This window comes from Sciurus vulgaris (genome assembly GCF_902686455.1).
Source record: "Sciurus vulgaris genome assembly, chromosome: 6".
In the NCBI taxonomy this organism is placed as follows: Eukaryota; Metazoa; Chordata; class Mammalia; order Rodentia; family Sciuridae; genus Sciurus; species Sciurus vulgaris.
In genome coordinates this window covers 112,615,679-112,640,026 of record NC_136466.1, presented here as the reverse complement: position 1 = coordinate 112,640,026, position 24,348 = coordinate 112,615,679, and the positions used below count along the sequence as shown (strand labels likewise).

At 36.5% G+C, this 24,348-nt stretch overlaps 1 protein-coding gene across 1 annotated transcript in view; it reads left to right on the top strand.

The window, feature by feature from the left end:
• Positions 1-24,348, top strand: part of ANKRD31 (ankyrin repeat domain 31) — a 154,584-nt gene that overhangs the window by 52,859 nt on the left and 77,377 nt on the right. Inside the window, exons 10-12 of the mRNA XM_079146035.1 lie at positions 2,060-2,215; positions 3,060-3,202; positions 23,228-23,372. Of these exons, the coding sequence (XP_079002161.1) occupies positions 2,060-2,215; positions 3,060-3,202; positions 23,228-23,372 (444 nt within the window). The remainder of the gene's footprint in view (positions 1-2,059; positions 2,216-3,059; positions 3,203-23,227; positions 23,373-24,348) is intronic.

Here is a 24,348-nt window from a genome sequence, read left to right as displayed (position 1 = left end):
TTAACTTAATTCTTTTAATGCTTTTTTAAAAAAGCCTCATTAGGCAGATATAATATATCCTTTATTTTAGGACTAATTTAATTCTGCTACTGAGTCATGGCCCTTTGGGGGGGTGTCTCTTCTAAATGCCTTGCTTGTTCTATAAGGTGTCTCTACTTAGGCTGGTGGAAATGTGAATGTCTCCCAACCTTGCTTGAGCTCTGATAATTGTTATGGTTCCTCAGTAGTTGTTCTTGTCCCAACTCATGGAGACTCACCTTTATACATGAGCAGTTTATTATACAGATAATAACTCACGGAGCCCCTTTATGAGTTGTGGGACCTTTCCTCTATTCTCTCATTTCTGTGCCCTGCCTTGCAAATTCTAACCCCCACAGCCTCCCCATACTCTAATCTCTGTCTCCTTTTATCAGCAGAATCACCTTAGTCTGCTCTCCCCACCCTACTTGTACTGTATTCTGGAAGGTGTATCCAAACAAGAAGCCAGGGTAATCTTGGGGATCACCTTGTTTGTTTGCCTTCACTCAGGGTCATAGATCTGAACTACCTGTTTTCTAATGCTTGAAAATAAGTTTCCTTGTGTATTTTGTCGAGTCTTCAAGTTGTTTACTCCGGCAGGGCAATTTACAGTAGTTACTTAGTCACAACTGGGAATAAATGTCTTTCACAACTTAGTTTTCATTGAAAAATATTTATTCTTAATTTGTTTTAATAAGTTACATAATTATAATAGAAGAGAGATTTTCTGGTGCAGACATATTTTGGAGTAAGCACTACTGTTTCTTGTTAAGCACACAGATTATATGATGGGAGAATGCTTTGTACTCTGGGGAATAGGAAGTTACTTTTAAATGTTCAGCAGTTAGGTTTGTTTTACAGTGAGACTAATTGAAGGGAGTTCAATAAAAAGCAAAACTGTTAAACTGAGGTCCATTAAGAAAGTTGCTGTAGTACTCAGTTATCTTTATTGAGATTTTATGATGGATCTGGTTAGCTAGATTCAAGTTGGAAAAGCTATTATTAAAACTATCCTGAAATTTAGGAAATCTAAATAAGCATCCCCCCTCCCCATACTGACAGAACTTGGAGCATCTAAATGAGGAGTTTCTATATTTTAGGAGGTACAATAGAGAATTAATACTTGGTATGTATCATCTGGAAAATTATTTTAATTGTGCATTTCCTGCTTTAGGAAATCAAAACTATTGTAAAGACCAAGGCCATAATTCTTTATTTAATTTCATGACAGATACTTTTAGCAAAGAAAATTTAGCATTCCCTTTTCTGGTCTCACTGGGATTAGTTTTTGTGCCTCTGAGATTTTCTCATCATGATTTTATTAGGAATTATAACACTTTATAAAGTTCGATAATGTGTTAGTCTGCTTTCTGACACTACAATAATTACCTGAAATAATTGACTTATAAAGAGAAAAGGTTTATCTTGGTTCACAGTTTTGGAGATTCTAGTCCACTATATGTTGGTTCTGTTGCTTTGGACATGTGGTGGGCAGCACATCACAGCAGGAGCATATAGTGGGGCAAAACTGCTTACATCATTGGCAGGAAACACAAGAGAGGAAGAGGAAGGGATGGGGGTCCCTCTGTCCCCTTAAGAGAGCATGCCCACAGGGGCCACCTCTCAAAAACTCTACCAGCCTCCCAGTACTACCACCGTAGGGTACTACTCTAACATGTGGGCCTTTGGAGGACATTCAAGATCCAAACCATGGCAGATAATACTTAACTCTAGATTTAAATAATTATGAGAACTTTTAAGAAAATAGTTGGTTAGTCTCTCATTATGTACCTTTCAGGGATTTTGATTAATTTACACTACTTATCAGGATTTTTAATGTACTAAAAATATTTTAACTAATAACATTTGTCTTTTTACCCTTTTTGTACATAGATAACATTATAGTTAGATTAACAGGTGAAATACTGTTTCATAACGTAACATTCCTCACTTCTGGAGTATTGAGGGGAATCATTCGGTTGCTTGTTTCTCCTGGTTTTCAAATAAGAAATTATTTCTCTTGTTCATCCCCTCATTTCAGAAACAATGAAGATGAATAAAATACGTCTTTCTAGTATAAACCGGAGAAACGTTTTTGGAGAGAACTTATTGTATAAGGCTGCTCTGCACAATGATACTGATCTTGTACATCTTTGTATTAAAAAAGGTGCAAATGTTAATCAGCCAAGTTATGCTGGTAAGTTACAGTTACCACCCACAGTTATCTTGATAGTAGTTTGTTATTTTAGCTAAATCATTGCCATGAAAATATAGCAGAGTGGGCCTAAGGCAAGTCCTAAAGCTTTCTTGTAATTTTCCTGCTTAAGTAACTCTTCACCATTATCGTCAGGGAAGAGGGTAAGGTGAGAAGGGTGAATGGAAGGAGAAGAGCATTTCTTCTTCAAAGATTGTGGTAGGTGTCCAAATACAGTGTCATTATATAGAAAGAAGGATGGTCCCTGGGTCTGGTTTTGCATGGCCATTGTTACTATTTAATCAACATTGAATGGAGGAGAAATGAAGTCAAAAGCTGGAAGAAACTGATAGTAGCCTGATCTACAGAGGAAAATTAATGATAAAATGGTAAATATACAGGGAGATGGAGAGAACAGAGTAGAGAAGTTAGAGGTTCAGAAAAACAGTGGTCTTTCTCTAAGGCTGGGTACCTGGTGTAGTCTTCCTTGTGGAAATCTGATATGTTCTTCTGGAGATGAGTGATTAAAGATAGTTATGTACTTAACATGCTGAATAGCATTGGGCCATTCTGAGTGATGCTTTTGGGTAGGTCAAGAATATTTTAAAATACTTGACTATTTTTCATGTTTTTTTCACAACAGAGTTGAGAGAGAGGAATTTGACTTGTCCCTCAGATTTATTGAATACACCAAATAATACAGGGTGCTTTCATAGTGATGTTATATTGTCTCATATAGTCAAAATATTTTTAAAGAAACAATCTAAAATTAGTATTTTTAAGGGCAAGCACAAAACATTATTAAGACGTTAAATGTAAACAAATGTCATTCATTTTTGTATTATAGGTTGGACAGCTCTTCATGAAGCTAGTGTAGGAGGATTTTATCGCACAGCAACTGAACTATTGAAAGGTGGAGCAGATGTAAATATTAAAGGAATGTACCAGATCACTCCCCTCCATGATGCTGTGATAAATGGACATCATAAGGTATTTGAACGCCTTTGTTTGTAGAGCAAATTCTATGTTCTGCAAATGTTAAATATCTTTGGGACCATATGACAGAAAAACATACAGGGAATTTCAATTTTGGTTCATTCTGCTAATGAACACTTAGGATTTATAATAAAGGGGTTTTTGTGCTTAATATGGTAGATGTAATTTTACTTTTTTTTTTTTTTTGCGGGGGGAATGGGGTCTTACTGTGCTGCCCAGACTGGCTTCAAACTTCTGGGCTCACCTGAAGGAACCACATACCCTGCCTCAGCCTTGGAAGTAGCCGTGAATACATGTATGTAGAACCACGCCCAGCTGGTAGATGCTATTTTACATATTATTTTTATGACTATACAGAACATTTTACATTTACACAGTTAATTTTTTTCAACTTGTACTCCTTTAAAACTCTTTTCATATGGTGTTTGTAGTCTTTTTAAGAATATATTCTTCTAGTGCTGGGGTTATAGTTCAGTGGTGGAATGCTTGCCTAGCATGCATGAGGCACTGGGTTCAATCCTCAGCACCAACATAAAAATAAGTAAATAAAATAGAGGCATTGTGTCCATCTGCAACTAAAAAAAAATTCTAAAAGAAGAACATATTTTTCTTATAGAACATTACACAATGATGTCCAGTCCTGATTGGAGGTATATAGCTTCATGGAGTCCTGTGCCACTTTCAGAATCAGAATAGTACACAAGAACCTCTCAGAGCTAATAATCAGTAAATACATACCAGCATGGTTGTACCACTGGTTAAAATATCAAAATATTATAATTCCATACCAGTTGGATAATAGTACCTGCAGTAAATGTAACATTTAGTAAGATTATGAATTTCATTATGCTGGTTTATTTCAGAAATCACATATGCTCTGAGCTTCCTACATTTTTTTTTTTTGTAGTACTGTGAATTGCATACCCTACTACTGAACTACATCCCCAGCCCTTTTAAAAAATACTTTGAGTCAGGGTCTGACTCTGTTGCCTAGGCTGGCCCCAATTGAAATCCTCCTGCCTTAGTTTCCTGAGCATGCACCACTGTACCTGGCCCCACTTTTTTTTTTTTTGGTATAGATACTACATTGCAGGGCTGAGCTGAGGCACTTGGTGAAGTTTTTTGTTGTTGTTTTGTTTTGTTTTGTTTCCTGGTACTGGGGATCCAATCCTAGCAAGCCTTGTGCTTGCTAGGCAAGGGCTTTATCACCAAGCTATATGCCAAGCCTTTGGAGATATCTTATTATTTATTTCAGTTATTGTAAGTTGCTTCTGGGTTCATAACTAGTAGGGGTGGAAAAAGGGGTTTATCAACTGTGCTCAGGAAATCTTTTCTATTTATTTCCAAAAGAAATACCTAATACGGGTAGAAGGAGGGAAGGCTTCTGGGAGCCATGGATATAGATAGGGCGTATTTCTTCAAGTGTTTAAAATACTTCAGGAGACTTTAGACATTTTTGCTTATTTTAATAATGTGTTACCTGGTGGTAGGTGGGATTATCTCTGTTCATTTTTATAGAGGGCTGAAGAGAGAGAATTCTGCCTGGGACCCAGTTTAATGGCCTGAAAAAGGCACACTTAGACAAGCAACAGTGTCACAGTCTCTCTAACCTTTATCCTCTTTTCGGAGCTGCCTCTAGCAGAGAAACCTCACACCAAAGCACTTCTTTCCTTTCCCCAGAACCTATCTGTTCCCTCACTTGCCAGAGATGAACTGTCTTTTCTCCCTTTAGGGAATATAACTCTGAACACTTTACTTTTTCTTCTTTTCTTCACAGATCTTTCTTTGCCCTACTTGAGAACTACTGCAGTCCACTTTTTTTCATAGGCCATCACTGGCTGTCTCCTATCTGACTTTTGTGGATATGCACCCTTCTCTGGTTCCCTTAGTGTGAAGTAAAATTAGACCAAAGACACAGGGCTCCCTCTCCAGAATCCAGTTCCTCTGTTTACCTCACTCCCTCTTGCCAACCCTAATCTCTCATATGCTCCTGGCACCATAGGAGGAGAAAAGAGAATGGTAAGACAGGAGCAGTTTAGAGAAAGGTGAGAATTCAAAGCTGACACCCAGTGGGTAAGGTAAAGTCTTGTCTTCCCCCCACCACTCCCCAACTTCACTCTATTTAATTTGGAGTAGCCAACAGTTACCTCACCCCAATCAAAAAGAGATGAACAAAACTACAGTTTTATTCTGGACTGAGTTAGCAACCAGCCTTGAGAATCAAAGTAGGATGGGACTTGGTTTTGGGGGATGAAGTATGGATAGTGAAGCATCAGATGAGGATCTAGACCTACCTAGATCCTCTGATTCTCTGCTGGAGGGCAGCTTTGAAAAGAGGATAAAGGTTAGGGATCTCATAGGTGAGGCAAAGATGAAAAAAAGGCCTGCACCCTGGGTTTTGAATTGATCAAATGCCTTAGGTGTCAGGACTTAAGATGTATGACAGGAAAGTCTTGGGAACTTGATGCTGTTCCAAGCATCCAGAGAGTATGAGCTGCCTTGAACATTCCACCCAGTTTAAGGAATGTCTAATATATTATTTTATAGGCACTGACCATGATATTGGAGAGATACTAAAAGACTGACATCCTTATGTTCTAAAAAAGGTGAAAAAGCACTAAAAAGTCTGCATATTGTAGGATTCCACTTATTTGAAATATCCCTGGTACTCAAATCTATAGAGAGAAAATATTAGAGATGGAAGGTAGAGGGTGGAAGAATAGGAAGTGACAGCTAATGGTCAAAGGGTTTCTTTTAGGTGAAATGAAAATGTTATGTATCTTAACAAAACTGTTAGAAATAAATTCATTTTTGTGGAAATGTTAGAATTTTTGAACTACAGATGATCAACTCAGTGTGGTTCCTTAGAAAAATCCACAACAAATTGTTAAATATATGGTTGAAAGACAGGCAAGAATGTGGAAATCTTTGGGTGTCTATAAGTAGCATTAGTAACAAGTCATGCCAGACATAATCTTTATTCCTCTTATTAGGCTTACTTTGTTAATAGGTGGGGGAAATGGCACTGATATAAGATATCAAGATTTTAACAAGGCTTTTATTCGATGTGGGGACCTATGGTATGTGTGTGTGGGAGATGTTGAATTGGAAGTTTGTTAGCATTCTTCTTAGAATTCACACATATTGAAAAAATATCTTACAGATGTGATTATTATTCATTTTATGTGCATGTGAAGTGAGCTCTCATATAAATATTGATTACATATCCTACTCTGTAAAGAGTGAAAACCATCTCTGGAACATGAACTGTATTTTGGAGTATTTTTGAGAAATCTCAGATATCATATCATCTTTACCCATAAATATTTGAATCTGCATCTCTGACAGACAAGAACATATTTTATACCTACATTATAATCTCACCTAATAAAAATTATTTCTTAATACCATTTTATACCTATCCATATGCAAATTCCCCAGTATTTTATAGCAAATTTTTATTTGAATTAGAATTCACTGAGTTCCATACATAACATGTATTCATTATGTCTCTAAGTATGTTTTAATCTATACCACTCCTTCCTCTGTTTTATATAGGTTTTTGTTGTTGTTTTGTCTTTTATTTGTTGAAGAAACTGAATTATTTGTCCTATAGAATTTCACAAATTCTTTGACCAATTATATCTTTATAATATTGATTAGCTTCTTTTGCCCCATATTTTCTGTAAATGGTTGTGCTTAAATGTAAAATCTACTTAGAGACCACAGTCTGGGTTCCAGATATGGTCATTGCTATTGGATGCTGTTGCTTTACAGCATTTTCAGTGATATATATATATATATATATATATATATATATATATATATATATATTTAATTTTAATTTATTTTTATTGTAAACAAATGAGATACATGTTTCTATTTGTACATGGAGTAACAGCATACCATTTGCATAATCATATATTTACATACGGTAATGATGTTTGATTCATTCTGTTATTTTTTCCTACCCCCCACTCCTACCACCCCTCTTTTCCCTCTATACAGTCCCTCCTTCCTCCATTCTTGCCCCCCTTCCACCCCCCATTATGTGTCATCATCTGCTTATCAGTGAGATCATTCATCCTTTGGTTTTTTGAGATTGGCTTATTTCACTTAGCATGATATTCTCCAATTTCATCCATTTGCCTGCAAATGCCATGATTTTATTATTCTTTATGGCTGAGTAATATTCCATTGTATATATATACCACAGTTTCTTTATCCATTCATCAATTGAAGGGCATCTAGGTTAGTTCCACAGTCTGGCTATTGTGAATTGAGCAGCTGTGAACATTGATGTGGCTGTATCTCTGTAGTATGCTGATTTTAAGTCCTTCGGGTATAGGCTGAGGAATGGGATAGTGGGGTCAAATGGTGGGTCCATTCCAAGTTTTCTAAGGAATCTCCACACTGCTTTCCACAGTGGCTGCACTAATTTGCAACCCCACCAGCAATGTATGAGTGTACCTTTTTCCCCACATCCTCTCCAACACCTATTGTTGCTTGTATTCTTGATGATCGCCATTCTAATTGGGGTGAGATGGAATCTTAGGGTGGTTTTGATTTGCATTTCTCTTATTACTAAAGATGGTGAACATTTTTTCATATGTTTGTTGATTGCTTGTAGATCTTCTTCTGTGAAGCGTCTGTTCATTTCCTTAGCCCATTGTTGATTGGGTTATTTGTATTCTTGGTGTAGAGTTTTTTGAGTTCTTTATATATTCTGGAAATTAGTGCTCTATCTGAGATATGAGTGGCAAAGATATTCTCCCACTCTGTAGGCTCTCTCCTCACATTCTGATAGTTTCCTTTGCTGAGAGAAAGCTTTTTAGTTTGAATCTATCCCAGTTATTGATTCTTGCTTTTATTTCTTGTGCTATGGGAGTCCTGTTAAGGAAGTCTGATCCTGAGCCAACAAGGTGAAGATGTGGGCCTACTTTTTCTTCTATAAGATGCAAGGTCTCTGGTCTGATTTCAGGGTCCTTGATCCATTATGAGTTGAGTTTTGTGCAGGGTGAGAGATAGGGGTTTAGTTTCATTCTGTTGCATATGGATTTCCAGTTTTCCCAGCACCATTAATTGAAGAGGCTATCTTTTCTCCATTGCATATTTTTGGCACTTTTGTCCAGTATTAGAAAATTGTATTTATTTGGGTTTGTGTCCATGTCCTCTATTCTGTACCATTGATCTACCTGTCTATTTTGGTGCCAATACCATGCTGTTTTTGTTACTATTGCTTTGTAGTGTAGTTGAAGTTCTGGTACTGCAATACCCCCTGTTTCATTCTTACTGCTGAAGATTGCTTTAACTATTCTGGGTTTCTTATTCTTCCAGATGAATTTCATGATTGCTTGCTCTGTTTCTGTAAGGTACATCATTGGGATTTTAATTGGAATTGCATTGAATCTGTATAGCACTTTTGGTAGTATGGCCATTTTGACAATATTAATTCTTCCTATCCAAGAACATGGGAGATCTTTCCATCTTCTAAGGTCTTCCTCAATTTCTTTCTTCAGTGTTTTATAGTTTTCATTGTAGAGATCTTTTACCTCTTTGGTTAGATTGATACCCAAGTATTTTATTTTTTTTGAGGCTATTGCAAATGGAGTTGTTTTCCTCATTTCCCTTTCAGCTGTTTCATCGTTTGCATATAAAAATGCTTTAGATTTATGCATGTTGATTTTATAGCCTGCTATTTTGCTGAATTCATTGATGAGGTCTAGAAGTTTTCTGGAGGAGTTTTTTGGATCCTCTAAATATAGAATCATGTCATCTGCAAATAGTGACAGCTTAAGTTCCTCTTTTCTTATTCATATCCCTTTAATTTCTTTAGTCTGCCTAATTGCCCTGGCTAGAGTTTCGAGGACAATGTTGAATAGAAGTGGTGAAAGAGGACATCCCTGTCTTGTTTCCATTTTTAAAGGGAATGGTTTCAGTTTTTCTTCATTAAGAATGATGTTGGCCATGGGCTTAGCATAAATAAGCTTTACAATGTTCAGGTATGTTCCTACTATCCCTATTTTTTCTAGTGTTTTGAGCATGAAGGGGTGTTGTATTTTGTCAAACACTTTTTCTGCGTCAATTGAAATAACCATATGATTGTTATCCTTAAGTCTATTGACATGATGGATTACGTTTATTGATTTACGGATGTTAAACCATCCTTGCATTCCAGGAATGAACCCCACTTGATCGTGGTGCACAATTTTCTTAATATGTTTTTAGATACGGTTTTCCAATATTTTGTTAAGGATCTTTGCATTTATATTCATCAAGGATATTGGTCTAAAATTTTCTTTCCTTGATGTGTCTTTTCCTGGTTTGGGTATGAGGGTGATATTAGCTTCGTAGAATGAGTGTGGTAGGGTACCCTCCTTTTCTATTTCCTGGAATACTTTGAGAAGTATTGGAATGAGATCTTCTTTGAAGGTCTTGTAGAACTCGGCTGAGATTCTGTCTGGTCCTGGGCTTTTCTTGAATGGTAGGTTTTTAATGGCTTCTTCTATTTCATTGTTTGATATTGATCTGTTTAAATTGTGTATGTCCTCCTGGTTCAGTATGTCTCTAGAAATTTGTCAATGTCCTCAGTAGTTTCTATTTTATTGGAATACAGATTTTCAAAGTAGCTTCTCATTATGTTATGTATCTCAGTGGTATCTGTCGTGATATTTCCTTTTTCATCACGAATTTTAGTAATTTGAGTTTTCTCTCTCCTCTTTGTTAGTGTGGCTAAGGGTTTGTCTATTTTGTTTACTTTCTCAAAGAACCAACTTTTTGTTTTGTCAATTTTTTGAATTGTTTCTTTTGTTTCAATTTCATTGATTTCAGCTCTGATTTTAATTATAAATATATATATATTTAGAAAGAATTATAAATCATGGGTTCATCCTGATATTTCTGTTCCAGACTTATTAGTATAGATGGATACTTAACTTTGGCTTTGTACTTTCATTGCTTTTTTCTTATGCTAACCATTTGTTTCTTAATACATTATTTCTTTATCATACTGTATACTTATATTATTACTATTAACCGTGTAGGTATTAACAGTGAAATTACTAATGGCTTTTGGGGAGGGACAGTTCTTTTTATTCTTTGGTTATATCCCATTAGGAAAGAACAGTCAAAATCCTTTCTTGTCAAGTACTTGAAATAATTTTATTTCCTATGCTACTGGCTTCTTATGTGAGGAAGTCAGCCAATTCTAAAGTAAGAAAAACACTTGAATAGATAGTACGATTAAAAGTGAAAACCCACGGGGGAGCCTGATTCTCCTTTCTGGGACTGTGTACTGAAGTTTCAGTGCATTGCTTCTAACAAGATGGCACATGCTATGACTTCTAAAGCCAGGTTAAAGGTTAAAAGGTATTGTAGCTTCTTTTTCATTCCTTAATCCTGGGAAAGCTAGACATCATAATGAGAAAACACTTAAGCAGCTCTCTGGAGGTGTCCACATGGCAATGATCATGGCTTCTGCCTACAGCCATGTTAGCAAGCCACCTTGGAAATGTTTCCTCCACAACCAGCCAAGTTTTAGATGACTATCCCCAGCCAACATCCTGACTATGACCTCATGAGACACCTTCAGACAGAAAAACCTACTCATGTCACTCTCAAACTTCTAACTCATAGAGATTTAGTAAACTTTAAGCCACTAAATTTTGGGGTGATTTTTTAAGTAGCAGTAGTCAACTAATATAGAACCTAAATGTAGATTTGAAATAGAGGTGAAAAACGCAATGGAAGTCATTTATTTATTTCTGCCCTTTGGTGAAAAATGAACTTTTTTAAAATCAGAGAGTACATAAACAGACTTCAGAATCCCTAGTACCAGGGTGTGATATGTAGCTCAGTGGTATAGTACTTGCTTAACATGCACAAGGCCCTGGGTTCAGTCCCCAGGGGAAATTGGTACATGTGGATATTTGGCAAGGTAGGCTGTTATCTGAAACAGAGACAGCTAAGTAATGCATTCAGTCCTTCTTTGGGATCACTAATCTAGATTTCTAGAAGAGTAAGGCCTTTCCCCTTCCTTGATCTTGAGTTACTCTTACATTTCATGGCTTATTATTTGACACAAAACCTCAAGAGTTAAATTCCATGGCTCTTTTAGCTATCTCCCTATAAAAATACTTTTCCAGAAAGAAATGCATTCTGTGTTTGCTGAAAAAATATGAAGATCCATACATGAAATTCTTTTATCTTTTTGTGTGTGGCTTTTATATGAGTTGTAGATTTAATCATATCTACTGTTGCTTTCTGTTTCCCTATCTAGCATTTAATTCCCATTGTAAAGTTGCTTGAAAGGCAGAATTACTAAGTTGCTGAGACTTAGTAATTTTAAAAGGATTTGGCTCATATTGTCCCTGTATGTGGTATGGCATTTTTCTCTCCTAGACATGTTAGAACTTTTCTAACTGGATTGTGTCTACCGTTGTGACTCAAGTCTTAAACTTTCAGAGTAGTAATTTTTATACCACTTTAACGATATGGACCATTTGACCATAAAAAGTCTTGAATTGACAATAGAAGTAGGAGTGATTTCAAGATAAATATTGACAAAAAACTCGGGGTTAGCCAAAGTTTCCAGTGCCAGACTCTTCAGTAAATCACATTGATTTTCGAAAGAAGCATTTGTGGTTTTCACTTATAAGAACTGTTAAGTCTGCTATTACTACCATCATTTTCATCACCTGTAGCACACATGTGCATATGATGATGCTTTTATTTCAGATAAGATAAACATTGTCTTTGTTTAGGCTGAACAGAGAGAAACTTCTTTTCTTACTTTGGACTGATACTGTGCAACCTTACCTCCCATCATAAATTAAGACACAAGGGCTTACTCATTTTAAGGCAAAAGAAAAAGTGAGAAACCTGTCAAATATTATGTATAGATCACATCTCTTAAGCCTTGCCAGCCTAACTTCCAGTTTATAGGAAACCCAGAAAAAATGGATTAAGCTAAATATTCCCAGAAAGAAATGTTTTGCATATCCAGAATATAGGATATTCTACAAGAAAAATTGGACTGGATTTTCTAAAAAGTGAATACTTAAAAGGGAAAAAAAAGTGGGATGATAAAAGGTGAGCCATGATTAGATCCTGATTTCACCATAATAGCTATATCATGTTTTTGGGTAGTTTGGGAAATATGAATATGGGTTAGATATTTTATGATACTATGTAAATATAATTAATAGCCTAAATTGTGCAATGTTACATTTGTATAAGAATATATTCTTAGAAAGTGCATAATTAAGTTTTTAGACATATGATATCATTGGAAACCTTTTTTCATATAGGTATTTTTTGTTTATACATGTATATGTTCACAGATGCACCTGCATGTACTAGATGTATGCATATATGTCTGAGGGGAGAAAAACATATTAATTGTTGATTCTGGGTGAAGAATATGTATATCTTTTGTATTATTCTTTTTCAATTTTTTCTATGTTTGAAAGTATTTAAAGTAAACATTTGGTAAAATAATAGGAATGGAGAAACAAACTCTTCTAACTCATTTTAAATAACATATAATTCATGTACCATAATGTTCACCCATATGAGATATATAAAATATGTTGTTTGGGGTATTTTAGAATTATGTAACCCATTAACATAATTAAATTTAGAACATTTTTATTATTCCTAAAACAAAATCCCTACCCATTAGCTGGTACTCCCAAGTGCCTTCCCCCAGCCTCACACACATATTCTCCCATCCCTAAGACCTCCTAATCTACTTCTCTCTAATGATTAGACTGAGGTTTTAGATTTGGGGGAGGAAGGCTACCGAGGTAAAATGCCATTTTCAATGCATCATATCAAGGGTTCATGCTCTCAACATGACTGTTATTTAAATTGGCACATAGTGGATATTTACTGAATACTTATTATTATGATTTAGATATGAAGTATCCCCCAAAACTTATGTGAGACAATTCAAAAAACTTAAGAGGGAAAATGATTGGGCTGTGAGAGCCTTAACATAATCAGTACATTAATCTGATGATAGGTATTAACTAGGTGGTAACTAGGCAGGTAGGATGCGGCTGGAGGAGGTGGGTCATCGGGGGAGCATGCCTTTGGGGTATATATTTTGTCCATGGTGAAGGGAGAACACTTGCATGTGTTCTTGTGTTGTCTCTCCCTCTCTCTCTGTCTCTGTCTCTGTCTCTCTCTCTTCTCTCTCTCTCTCTCTCCACCCCCCATTTCTGGTGCCATGTCCTGAGCTACTTTCCTCCACCACACTCTTCTGCCATGATATTCTGCCTCACCCCAGGCTCCCAGGAATGGAGTTAGCCATCTATGGACCAAGAACCTCTGAAACCATGAACCCCAAATACACTTTTCCTACTCTGAAATTGTCCTTTTCAGGCCTTCAGATCACAGCTTTGAAATAGCTGACTAAAACAAAAATTGGTACAAAGAATGGGGGTCATTGCTGTGACTAACTTGACCATGTGGTTTAGAAGCTTTTGGAGATTTTCAGAATTTGTGGGATTAATTTTGAGACATTAGGGATGCAAACTAGAAAAGCTTTAGATTGTTACAAGTGGAGCTTAATGAGTGATTCTGGTGGGAGCCCAAGAGACCAGACTGCTGTTAGGACTGTGGACAATAAAGAGTGGGCTCATGAGGTTTCAGAGGAGAAAAAGGACTGGTGGAAATTGGACTAGAAGCCCTTTGTGTTTTGTTCTGGTTAAGAAGTTGTCTACATTTTGCCCATGTCCTGAGACTTTTTGAGAGGCTGAATTTAAAGATGATATACTAATTAATCTGGTAGAAGAAATGTTTAGGCAGCATAACATTCAGGCAGTGGCATTGATATTGCTGGCAGTTTTTAAGTTTATTGTGATGGTCAGGAGCAGAAAGATTTGAAAAACTTGCAGTTTGGCCAGAAACTGCAAGTAAAACTGGGCTAAGGAAGGTATGGTTATTAGAGACAGTAAAGCCACTAAAGAACACTAAATACTTATCCCAGAAACAAAAGAAAAGAGGGCTTGAGGTCATCTCTAATATTGGCAGGACCACACTCATCTCAGGCTCAAGGGTGTAAAGGTAAAAAATCCTTTGAAAAAAGACCAGTGGGCTACCCTATTTGCTCAGGGGAACCTAGGAAGTTCTTTCACCATAATCAGTCACCCAGGCATTCAGAGGCTGCTGCAACCAGGGTTCATCAACATTTGGCTATTGCTTGGAAATGGTGGCAGACCTGGTGTCAACCACATGGTGCTGGTTCTGCAGGAATATAGGATGCTTGAGTTAAGGGGTCATGGAGGATTCCACCAAGATTTTAAAGGAAGGCCTGGGAGGTCATGCAAAGTACAGCAGGGTAGGAGTCCCTCAGGATAGCACCTGAGAGGGCAGTGAGTGGAGATGTGAGCTGAAACAAGTAGTGGATAACCCTAAGATTAACAGATGCCAGTACCATGGGATGTCTATCAAGGAAAACTGCAGGAATCAACAGAAACAGACTAAGAGAGAGACCATGTGGGCTTCAAACAGCAAAGCCTTAGGGGTGGAACTATATATACCCTTTGGAGAGAACATCATGATGCCATATTCCCTAAAAGCTGGATATGGAACTAAAGAACTTGTTTGCCCAGCTGGATTTTGATCTTGTTGTGGTCCCATCCCATCTTTCTATACCCCTATTTCTCCCTTTTGGAATGGAAATGTTTACTCTGTGCCTTTTTATGTTGACTATATGTAACTTGCTTTTGATTTTTATAGGGACTCATGCTGAGAGTTTGTCTTGAGTCTCAGAGGAGATTTTGGACTTGGATTTTGGAGAATTCTGAAACTGTTGAGACTCTGGACACTGTTGGAAATGGAATAAATGTATTTTGCATTGTGAAATAGGCATGAGTTTGGGGAGGCCAGGGGTGGAATGTTATGGTTTAAGATATGAGATTTCTCCCAGAAGCTCATGTGTTCAATACAAAAAAGTTTTGAGGTAAAATGATTGGGTTATGATAGTGTTAACATAATCAGTGCATTAATCCACTGATAGGGATTAACTGGGTGGTACCTGTAGGTAGTGTGTAGCTAGAGGAGGTGGGTCATTGGGGGTGTGCCTTTAGGGTATATATTTTGTCTGTAGTATGAGGAACTCTCTGCTTCTCAGTGCCATGTTCTGAGCTGCTTTCCTTCACCACACACTTTTGCCATGATGTTTTGCCTTATCTCCTGCTCCAAGCACTGGAGTCAGCTATCTATGGACTGAGACCTCTGAAACCATGAGCTCCAAATGAACTTTTCCCACCAAAATTGTTCTTTTCAAGTCTTTTGATCACAACAATGAGAAAGATGACTAAAGTACTTATTTAAGAAAAATATTTTACCTGAGTTCAAAGGACATATATTTTTTAGGGTCACTGGAATTTTATATTTGGATTCCTTTAAAGAAATGAACAAAGTATTCTTTTCAGATTTATATAGCTGCAGACCAATAAGCTTGGTTAGTAGCTAATTACTAGCCCAAGATTAACATATGATATGGTAACTTTAAATATTCCCAATTAACTCACAGAAATACCAGCCAGTTTCTTCTGTCATCTTTCATGAGACATTTTAATCGATTCTGATGTTCACATTTTTAATATTCTCATTATTTAAAACACAGGTACAATAGTATATAATCATCTGTTAGAAGCTCTTATTGAACCATTAATTTTATGCTTCTTTTAAAAATAAAAGTAAGTTATTTTAGAAAATCAAGAACACATGGCATAGCTGCAACCCAATAAACATTCGAATAACACAAAACAGGAGAACTTTAGACCTGGGAATCTGGATGTCCTGAAGAATTTTTATAAGGAAAAACTCTTTGAGATGAGCTATCTCTATTGGTTTGCTGCCCAGCATTTTTTCACTGAAGTTACTGTTACACAAGATTTCAACAGTAGCTTGATCTTTGTCTTGATCTCAGTTATTTTTGGCTCCAATATGTTGGGATTATTTGCAATAACTGTGCTGAAAACAGCTCTGTCAAGTCCCTTCTTTGTTTCACATCCCAGATCTTGACTGAAAAATAGTACAAGGGCTTCATTAGGTATAAAAAACTCATGCCAGGAAACCTTGGGAAGCCACAATAGAAAGATACCAAGGCTGTTTAGGAGGATGAAATGAGAATATCTATCTACTAGTGGGTCAGTTAAATATGCTGACCCATGGAGCAAGCAAGTGCATGAGCTTCACCATTTGGAGTGTGCCTCTTGCAGCAGCTTTTATTTTTATTATTATTATTATTTGATTCACCCCACAAAGCACCATGCTTTGGGGTTATTGGACTTGGTACTTCATTTAAGCCACATGGGGAGATGAATACCACTGCTACATTCCCTTGAAGGAAAATGTTGAATTGAAACCCATCCCATTGCCAGTGTTTCTTAGAATAAAAGGAGCTTGTTAAGTGAGACAATTGTATCATCTGTACGCTGATTTTTTGCTAGAATATTAACTAAGCAACATTCACACCCTTTTCAGGATTCCATATTACTGTCCACAAACTTAATTGAAACCACACAGAGAGAATGGTAAACTTGGAATAAATTTTCCAGGGTGTGGCATTATTGAAAAGGAGAATCAATCAAATAGTATAGGTTACAGTTGAGGGAGCTGTGCTGGTATTATGGTTTGGATTTGAAGTGTCCTCCAAAAGCTCATGTGCAAGACAATGCAAGAAGGTTTAGAGGAGAAATGATTGGGTTATGAGAGTCTTAACCCAATCAGTGAATTAATCCCTTATTGAGGAACTTGGTAACTGAAGGCAGGTGAGTGTGGTTGGAGGAGGTGGGCATTGGGGGCATGACTTTGGAGTATATATTTTGTTTCTGGGGAGTGGAGTTCTCTTTCTATCTGCTGCCTGACCATCATGTGAGCCACTTCCCTCCACCACACTCTTCCTCCACGATGTCCTGCCTCACCTCTAGCCCTGAGGAATGGAGCCTGCTATCGATTGAGACCTCTGAAACTGGAGCCCCCAAATAAACCTTTCCTCCTCTACAGTGGTTCTGGTCAGGTGTTTTAGTCAAAGCAGCAAAAAGAGGTGACTAAAACAGCTAATGAGGCAGAGGTCTCGAAAGCAAGATCTGTAGTCCCCAACATCTTGATCTGTTTGGTTTTTCCTCTTTATTAGAATTTTTTTTTAATTTTTTATTTTATTTTTTTTTTATTTTATTGTAAACAAATGGGATACATGTTGTTTCTCTGTTTGTACATGTCGTAAAGGCATACCATTTGTGTAATCATAAATTTACATAGAGTAATGTTTGATTCATTCTGTTATTTTTTCCCTTCCCCCCACCCCTCCCACCCCTCTTTTCCCTCTATACAGTGCTTCCTTCCTCCATACTTGCCCCCCTCCCTAACCCTAACTCTAACCCTAATACTAACCCTTCCCCCCCCCCATTATCTGTCATCATCCACTTATTAGCGATATCATTCGTCCTTTGGCTTTTTGAGATTGGCTTATCTCACTTAGCATGATATTCTCCAATTTCATCCATTTGCCTGCAAATGCCATAATTTTATCATTCTTTATGGCTGAGTAATATTCCATTGTATATATATACCACAGTTTCTTTATCCACTCATCAATTGAAGGGCATCTAGGTTGGTTCCACAGTCTGGCTATTGTGAATTGAGCAGCTATGAACATTGATGTGGCTGTGTCTCTGTAGTATGCTGATTTTAAGTCCTTTGGGTATAGGCCAAGGAGTGGGATAGCTGGGTCAAATGGAGGGTCCATTCCAAGTTTTCTAAGGAATCTCCACACTGCTTTCCACAGTGGCTGCACTAATTTGCAGCTCCACCAGCAATGCATGAGTGTACCTTTCTCCCCACATCCTCGCCAACACCTGTTGTTGCTCGTATTCTTGATAATCGCCATTCTAATTGGGGTGAGGTGGAATCTTAGGGTGGTTTTGATTTGCATTTCTCTTATTACTAGAGATGTTGAACATTTTTCCATATGTTCGTTGATTGCTTGTAGATCTTCTTCTGTGAAGTGTCTATTCAATTCCTTAGCCCATTTTTAAAAAACAGAATCTTAGACCAGAAAGGGAATCTTTAAAATAATCCTTTTGGTGTTTTCTTTCTTTCTTTTTCTTTTTTTAATAAAATGCCTAAGATTTAGAGAAGTACAGCAATTAGATATGAGACTCCAGGTTACACACTGGTTTGTGGCTGACATATAACTATTTTCCACTTGACCATTGATACTACATCGATCACTTGGCTGAGGTAAGGATTGTCATTTTTCCATGGTGAAGTTATTCTTCCACCATTTACATAACTGTACACTTTGAAAGGAAATCCTGTATGTAGTCCACACTTAAGGAGTTGGTTAGTTAAGCTCCACTTTCTTGAGGTTATATTATATTGTCTTTCATATACCCACATAATTAACTTTATTGGTGTGCTGTTTTTTCATAAGGATTTGAATTGTCTGTTATCACTTACTTTTTGCCCAATTACCTTTAGTGTAAATAAATTATCTCAGTTTTTGTTTATCTGAAAATGTCTATTTTGCCTTCATTTTTTAAAAGGTAGTTTTGGTAGATAGAAGTTTCTTGGTTGACAGATCCCCCCCCCTTTTTTTTTAATAAAGCATTTTAACTGACTAATTCCATTCTTTCTGGCCTCCACTTCTTCTTTGCTAAGAAGTTAGGTGTTAATTTTATTTGAATTCCAATCTAAATGATAAGTTCTTTTTTCTCTTGCTGCTTTAAAGATTATCTTTGGATTTTAAGATTTTGACTGTTTATATATATACATATGCTTTTGTGTTTAGAGTTTATTTGAGTTGGTTGAAACTCCTAGTATGTGTAAATTCATGCTTTGTATCAAGTTTTCAGCCATTATTTCCTTAAATATTTTTTCTGTTCCTTTTGCTCTCTCCTTTTCTTCAGAAACTCCCACTGTGTATATAGATCTGGTTTATGGTATCCCACATTTCTTTGATGCTCTGTTCATTTTTCTGAAGTTTTCTTTCTGTTCTTCAGATTGTATAATCTTTATTAATCTTTCTCCAACTTCACTGATTGGTTTCTCTGAAACTCAAACCTACTGTTGAGGCCCTCTGGTGAATTTTTCATTTCGGTTATTATAATTTTCAACTCTAGAATTTCCATTTGCTTGTTTTTTACAATTTGTCTCTTTATTAATATTCTGTATTTGATGAATAATTGTCATCATCCCTTCTTTCAGATCCATTCACATGGTTTCCTTTGATTGTTCGAACATATTCAGTAGCTGTTTTGGAGCGTTTTCCTGCATATACAGGTCCTCTCAGAGCAGTTTCTATTGCTGCTTTTTAATCCTGTATATAGGTCACACTTTACTGTCTCTGCATCTCTCCCTCTCTCTCTCTCACTCTCTCTCTCTCTCTCTCTCTCTCTCTCTCTCTCTCTCTCCCCCCCCCCTCTCTTTTAAAAACTGGACATTTTACATAAAGTATAGTAGCAATTCTGTGTGTTGATTTCTCCCAACCCACATGCCTAACCAGGACTATTGTTCGTTTGCTTTTTGTTAGTGATTTGACCCCACTCAGAATTGTTTTCTTATTTTTAATCTTTAACCTGGCTTTTTTGGTAATACCCTTGGTTCAGGATCATTTAGTGTTCAATTACTGGTTTGTCAGAGGTTATAGTTAAGCTTCCTAAATTAGAAAGGTTTTCACTTTTTACTGTTGCATCTGGTATGGCTTGTAGACTGTGTTCACAGTTCAGGAAGTGCATGAGTTTGGCCTGCATTCATCCAGAGTCAGCTAGCTCAGAAGTTTGCTCTCTGGTCTCTCCTCAGATGACATGGTCTTGGTAATACACAGTCCTCCGGACCATCAGGATGATTAAAGTTTTAGCAATTAAGCTTCTGTCTAGTCTGCCTCTATTATATCACAGCCAGTTGTCAGTCTCAACTCATTGCTAGCTATTAGCCTGAGGCTCTGCTTTTGGTGTTATCCTTCCTTCTCTTTTTAAAGGTAGCATATATTTTCAGGTGAATGGTTTTATTGACCTGTTCCCTACCTGTAGTATTTAAGCAGTTTTTCACTTCATTCTTTTTTAGTTTTAGGGGTACAGTGTTTTTACTGACACAGCATTTAAAAGACAAACGAACAAAAAAAGAACTTGTGAGTCTCCCAAGTATATCTAAAGAATATATACAATTGGACAAGAGAATCTTCTGCAGATCTTTCCATAATCCTATCTACATTATTGACTTCTGCTGAAATGATTGAGCAGATCTGTGAATCACATACCTCACCTCTGTAGTATTAGCAAAAAGTTTTCCAGTCATACCCTTAGTACCTTTATAGCATACCTTTCTTATAGTTAATCTCCAGATGTTATCATTTTTTCCAATCTAGATAGGCATAATTTCCCAAGTTATCAAGTGCTTATTACTTTTGCCTGCCAGTTCTTTCCTCAGTTTATCTTTTCTTCTCATAGTTTACTATAAGCCTCAAGAAGAAACCAGGTTGTACTGTCAATGATTTACTTAGAAATCTCAGCTTAATGTCCAGGTTCACAGCTTACAAGTTCTGCTTTCCATATAACTGTTGGACAATTCATCTAGAGTCTCTGCTATTATATCTATCTATCCATCCATCTATCCATCCATCCATCCATCTTTTGAGGATCTTTTTTCCTCCAGTTTCTAAAAACATGCTTTACATTTCCTTCTGAGCTCTTGCCAGAATAGTACTGTTAATATTCATTTTCCCATACCAGTATTTTGTTTATTATATATGTATTTTCTTTTTTATAAATTAAAAAAAAAATTTTAGTTGTAGATGGACACAGTACCTTTTATTTTTTATTTATTTATTTTTGTGTGATACTGAAGATTGAGGATTGAATGCAGTGCCTCACACATGCTAGGCAAGCACTCTATCACTGAACTACAACTCCAGCCTCTATATATGCATTTTCTATGATGATACTGGTTTTCTGTAAAGAGCCTCTTCAGCCCTCACTAGATCAAGTCTTTAATGAAGACTTTTTATTTCTGCTTTTTATTTCTACCAAATGCCTATTTAAGGATCAAGTCTTCTTATTGTGTTCCTCAAAACTCTTTTAGTCTCTACTCGTTCAATTCCAAAATTATTTCCACATTTTTGATATCTGTTACAAGAGCACCCCACTTCCTGGTACCAAAATCTGTATTGGTTTCCTATGACTGCTGTAAATGATTATCACAAATTGCATGGCTGAAAACAACAGAAATGTATTCTCTTACAGTCCGGGAGTCCAAAAGTCCAAAATAAGTATCCCTTGTCTAAACTTAAGGTGTTGACTGGGCTTTACTCCCTCCAGAGGCTATAGGGGAGAATTTATTTCTTGCTTCTTTCAGCTTCTGGTGGCTGCTGGCAGTTTTCTTTCCTTAAGACTGCATCACTATAATATCTTCCTTATCTTCACATCACCTTTTCCTTTCTGTGTGTATGTAAAACTCCCTCTGCCTTTCTCTTACTTTTGTGTGCGTGAGTGTGGTATGGTGCTGGGGACTGAACCCAGGGCCTTGTATATGCTAGGCAAGCATACTACCACTGAACCACATCCCCAGTCCCTCCAAATATGTATATTAGATGGACACAATACCTTTATTTTATTTATTTTTTTATGGTGCTGAGGATTGAACCCAGTGACTCACATGTGCGAGGCAAGTACTCTACCACTGAGATACAACTCCAGCCCCCCAAGTCCTCTCTTATTCTTTTATTAAACAACTCTTTTAAGTACTTACTCTGTGCCAGATACCAAGAAAGGCACTGGGTTTACAAAGACAATGAAGACATTTTATCTATAGTAAAAACTTTGAAGCAATTGAACATTCATGCATTGAGTACTAGATAAATAAATTATAGTACATTCATATAATAGACTTACTCAGCTGCTACAAAAAATGAAGAAGTACAGTCTACATTGATATGGAACAATCTCCAAGGACATTGTGGGGAAAGTGGGGAAAAGAAGGCAAGATATGGAGTGTTTTTATCACGTGGTCCCTTGTGTAAGGAAAATCTATTTATACATAAGATGTATATATACTTTCATACCTGTTGGATTGGACTAATGCTAGAAAAATTCAGAGGAAACTGTAACTGGGACTGACTCAGGGGAAAAAATCATAAGATGACTGGGAGACAGGGCTAGAGAAAGGAAACTTTTCATTGCATACTCTTCTGAACTTTCTTTTTTAAAAAACTGTATTCATCAACTTCCTATTCAAATGTAATTAATTTTAATAGAAAGAAACCATAATCCCACCCTCAAGAAATTTGAGTACAATAGGAAACACACATGCATGAAGTAAATATAATATAGAATATATTGGGCACTGTGATAACATATGTACATGAAAGGCAGAAGCAGTAGTGTGTGGGGATGGTCAGGAAGAGTTCCATTGAGTAGGTTACTAGAAAACTAGTTATAGGGTAAGAATTGGCCTCTTCCTCCCTCACAGGCTGAGAAGGGTTGGCAGTACCATCTATACATATACACAGGTATAGAAGAAAGATATAACTATGTACTGGAACCTATTAAAATTATATTTGCCACTGTAGAACCCAATTCTAAGTCTTGGTGTATTAGCTAGCTTCATTTCACCAGCAGCTGAATCAAACATTTCTGCCCCAACTTACTTCCTCCCTCATTCTCCCTTCTCCCTTCTTTTCTCACTTCCCCTCTTCCCCTCTTCCCTCCCTCCTTCCTTCTTTCTTTCTCTTTCTCTCTCAGTCTTTTTTGGTGAAAAAAGGGATTTGTATATTACTTGTATATGCAAACAAGTCAGTGTAGTTTATTAAAATGGAGCCAAGACATCACTGATAGGTACTTATGAAGAAAATAAATGATTTTTTTTTTGTTTTTGTTGGAAAAGATATAGATAATTCCATACTGTGCTGTTGAGAGAAACATTTGGTGTTGCTTACAGTTGTATGCTAGCACACGTTTACAATAATATACCCTTTGTCTGGGCTCTCTCACAACAATCTTCTTCTAGGTGGCAGAATTACTTCTTTTAAATGGAGCTGATCCATTATTTAGAAGTGACAATGGAAAGTGTGCTTTGGAAGAAGCCAAAGATTCTTATATGCAGCGTCTCCTTGAGAGATATCTTCCTAAACATCCAAGAGGTCTTACATCAGGTAAGATTAAGCCTCCCTATTATAGATGTTCATTATGTTGATAGAGAGTTATAAAATTGAATTTAAAATTAAATAAATTAAATTTATTTTCTTCATAAGTATTGAGAAAATCTATCAGTGATGTCTTGGCTCCATTTTAATAAACCACACTGACTTGTCACATATGCACATGAAGGAAGAATTCTAAAAGAATAAAGAAAGATAATACTTTTTCGCCAGGTTGTACATTGTAAACAATTTAAGAAATCTTTTATAAGCTTATGCGCTTTTCTTCCACAATTCTTTGAATTGTGTGATGTAATGGGAATTAAAATTGGTTGTAAACGTTTTAGTAAATACGGTCAGAATTCTCTATATCCATTCTTATAGCTATATTTTGCCCTCTTATCCATTACATTGTTAAGTTGAACTACAAAAGAGTTTGATCTGTGAATAACAACAAAAAATTAAATAAAGATATTTAAATACATGGCATATTCTTTATATTCCAGTGCAGATTTTTTTTTTTTTTGTAACCTCACAATATTATTCTTCTCAAAACCTTCAGTGGTTTTCTCTCTAATCTAGAAGATGAGCCAATATCTTTTTTTTAAGTTTGTATATTAGCTGACCACCCCATTACTAAACCTCATTCTCCTACCACTACTTCCAGAACTCAACTGCAGTCACAGGCCTCCTTGGTGTTTCTCAGATATGCCTCCCTCACCTTCTCTAGTTTCGTTTGTTTGTTTGTTTTTTAAGAGTAGAAAGTAAGAAGCTTTGTTAAAGAAAAATAAAAGCAGACTTCTCCCGGGTGGGAGAAGGGGACCCAAAGGTGGAATCCCCCTTCTTTAGTTTTTACTTCAAATGTCACCTTCTCCATGAGGTCTGGGCCACCTACTTAATACTGAAACTGCCTCCCTTATGCCCTCACTATTTATCTATTGCTATTTAACAGTCACCCCAATATTTAATAGCTTAAAACAATAAATAGGTA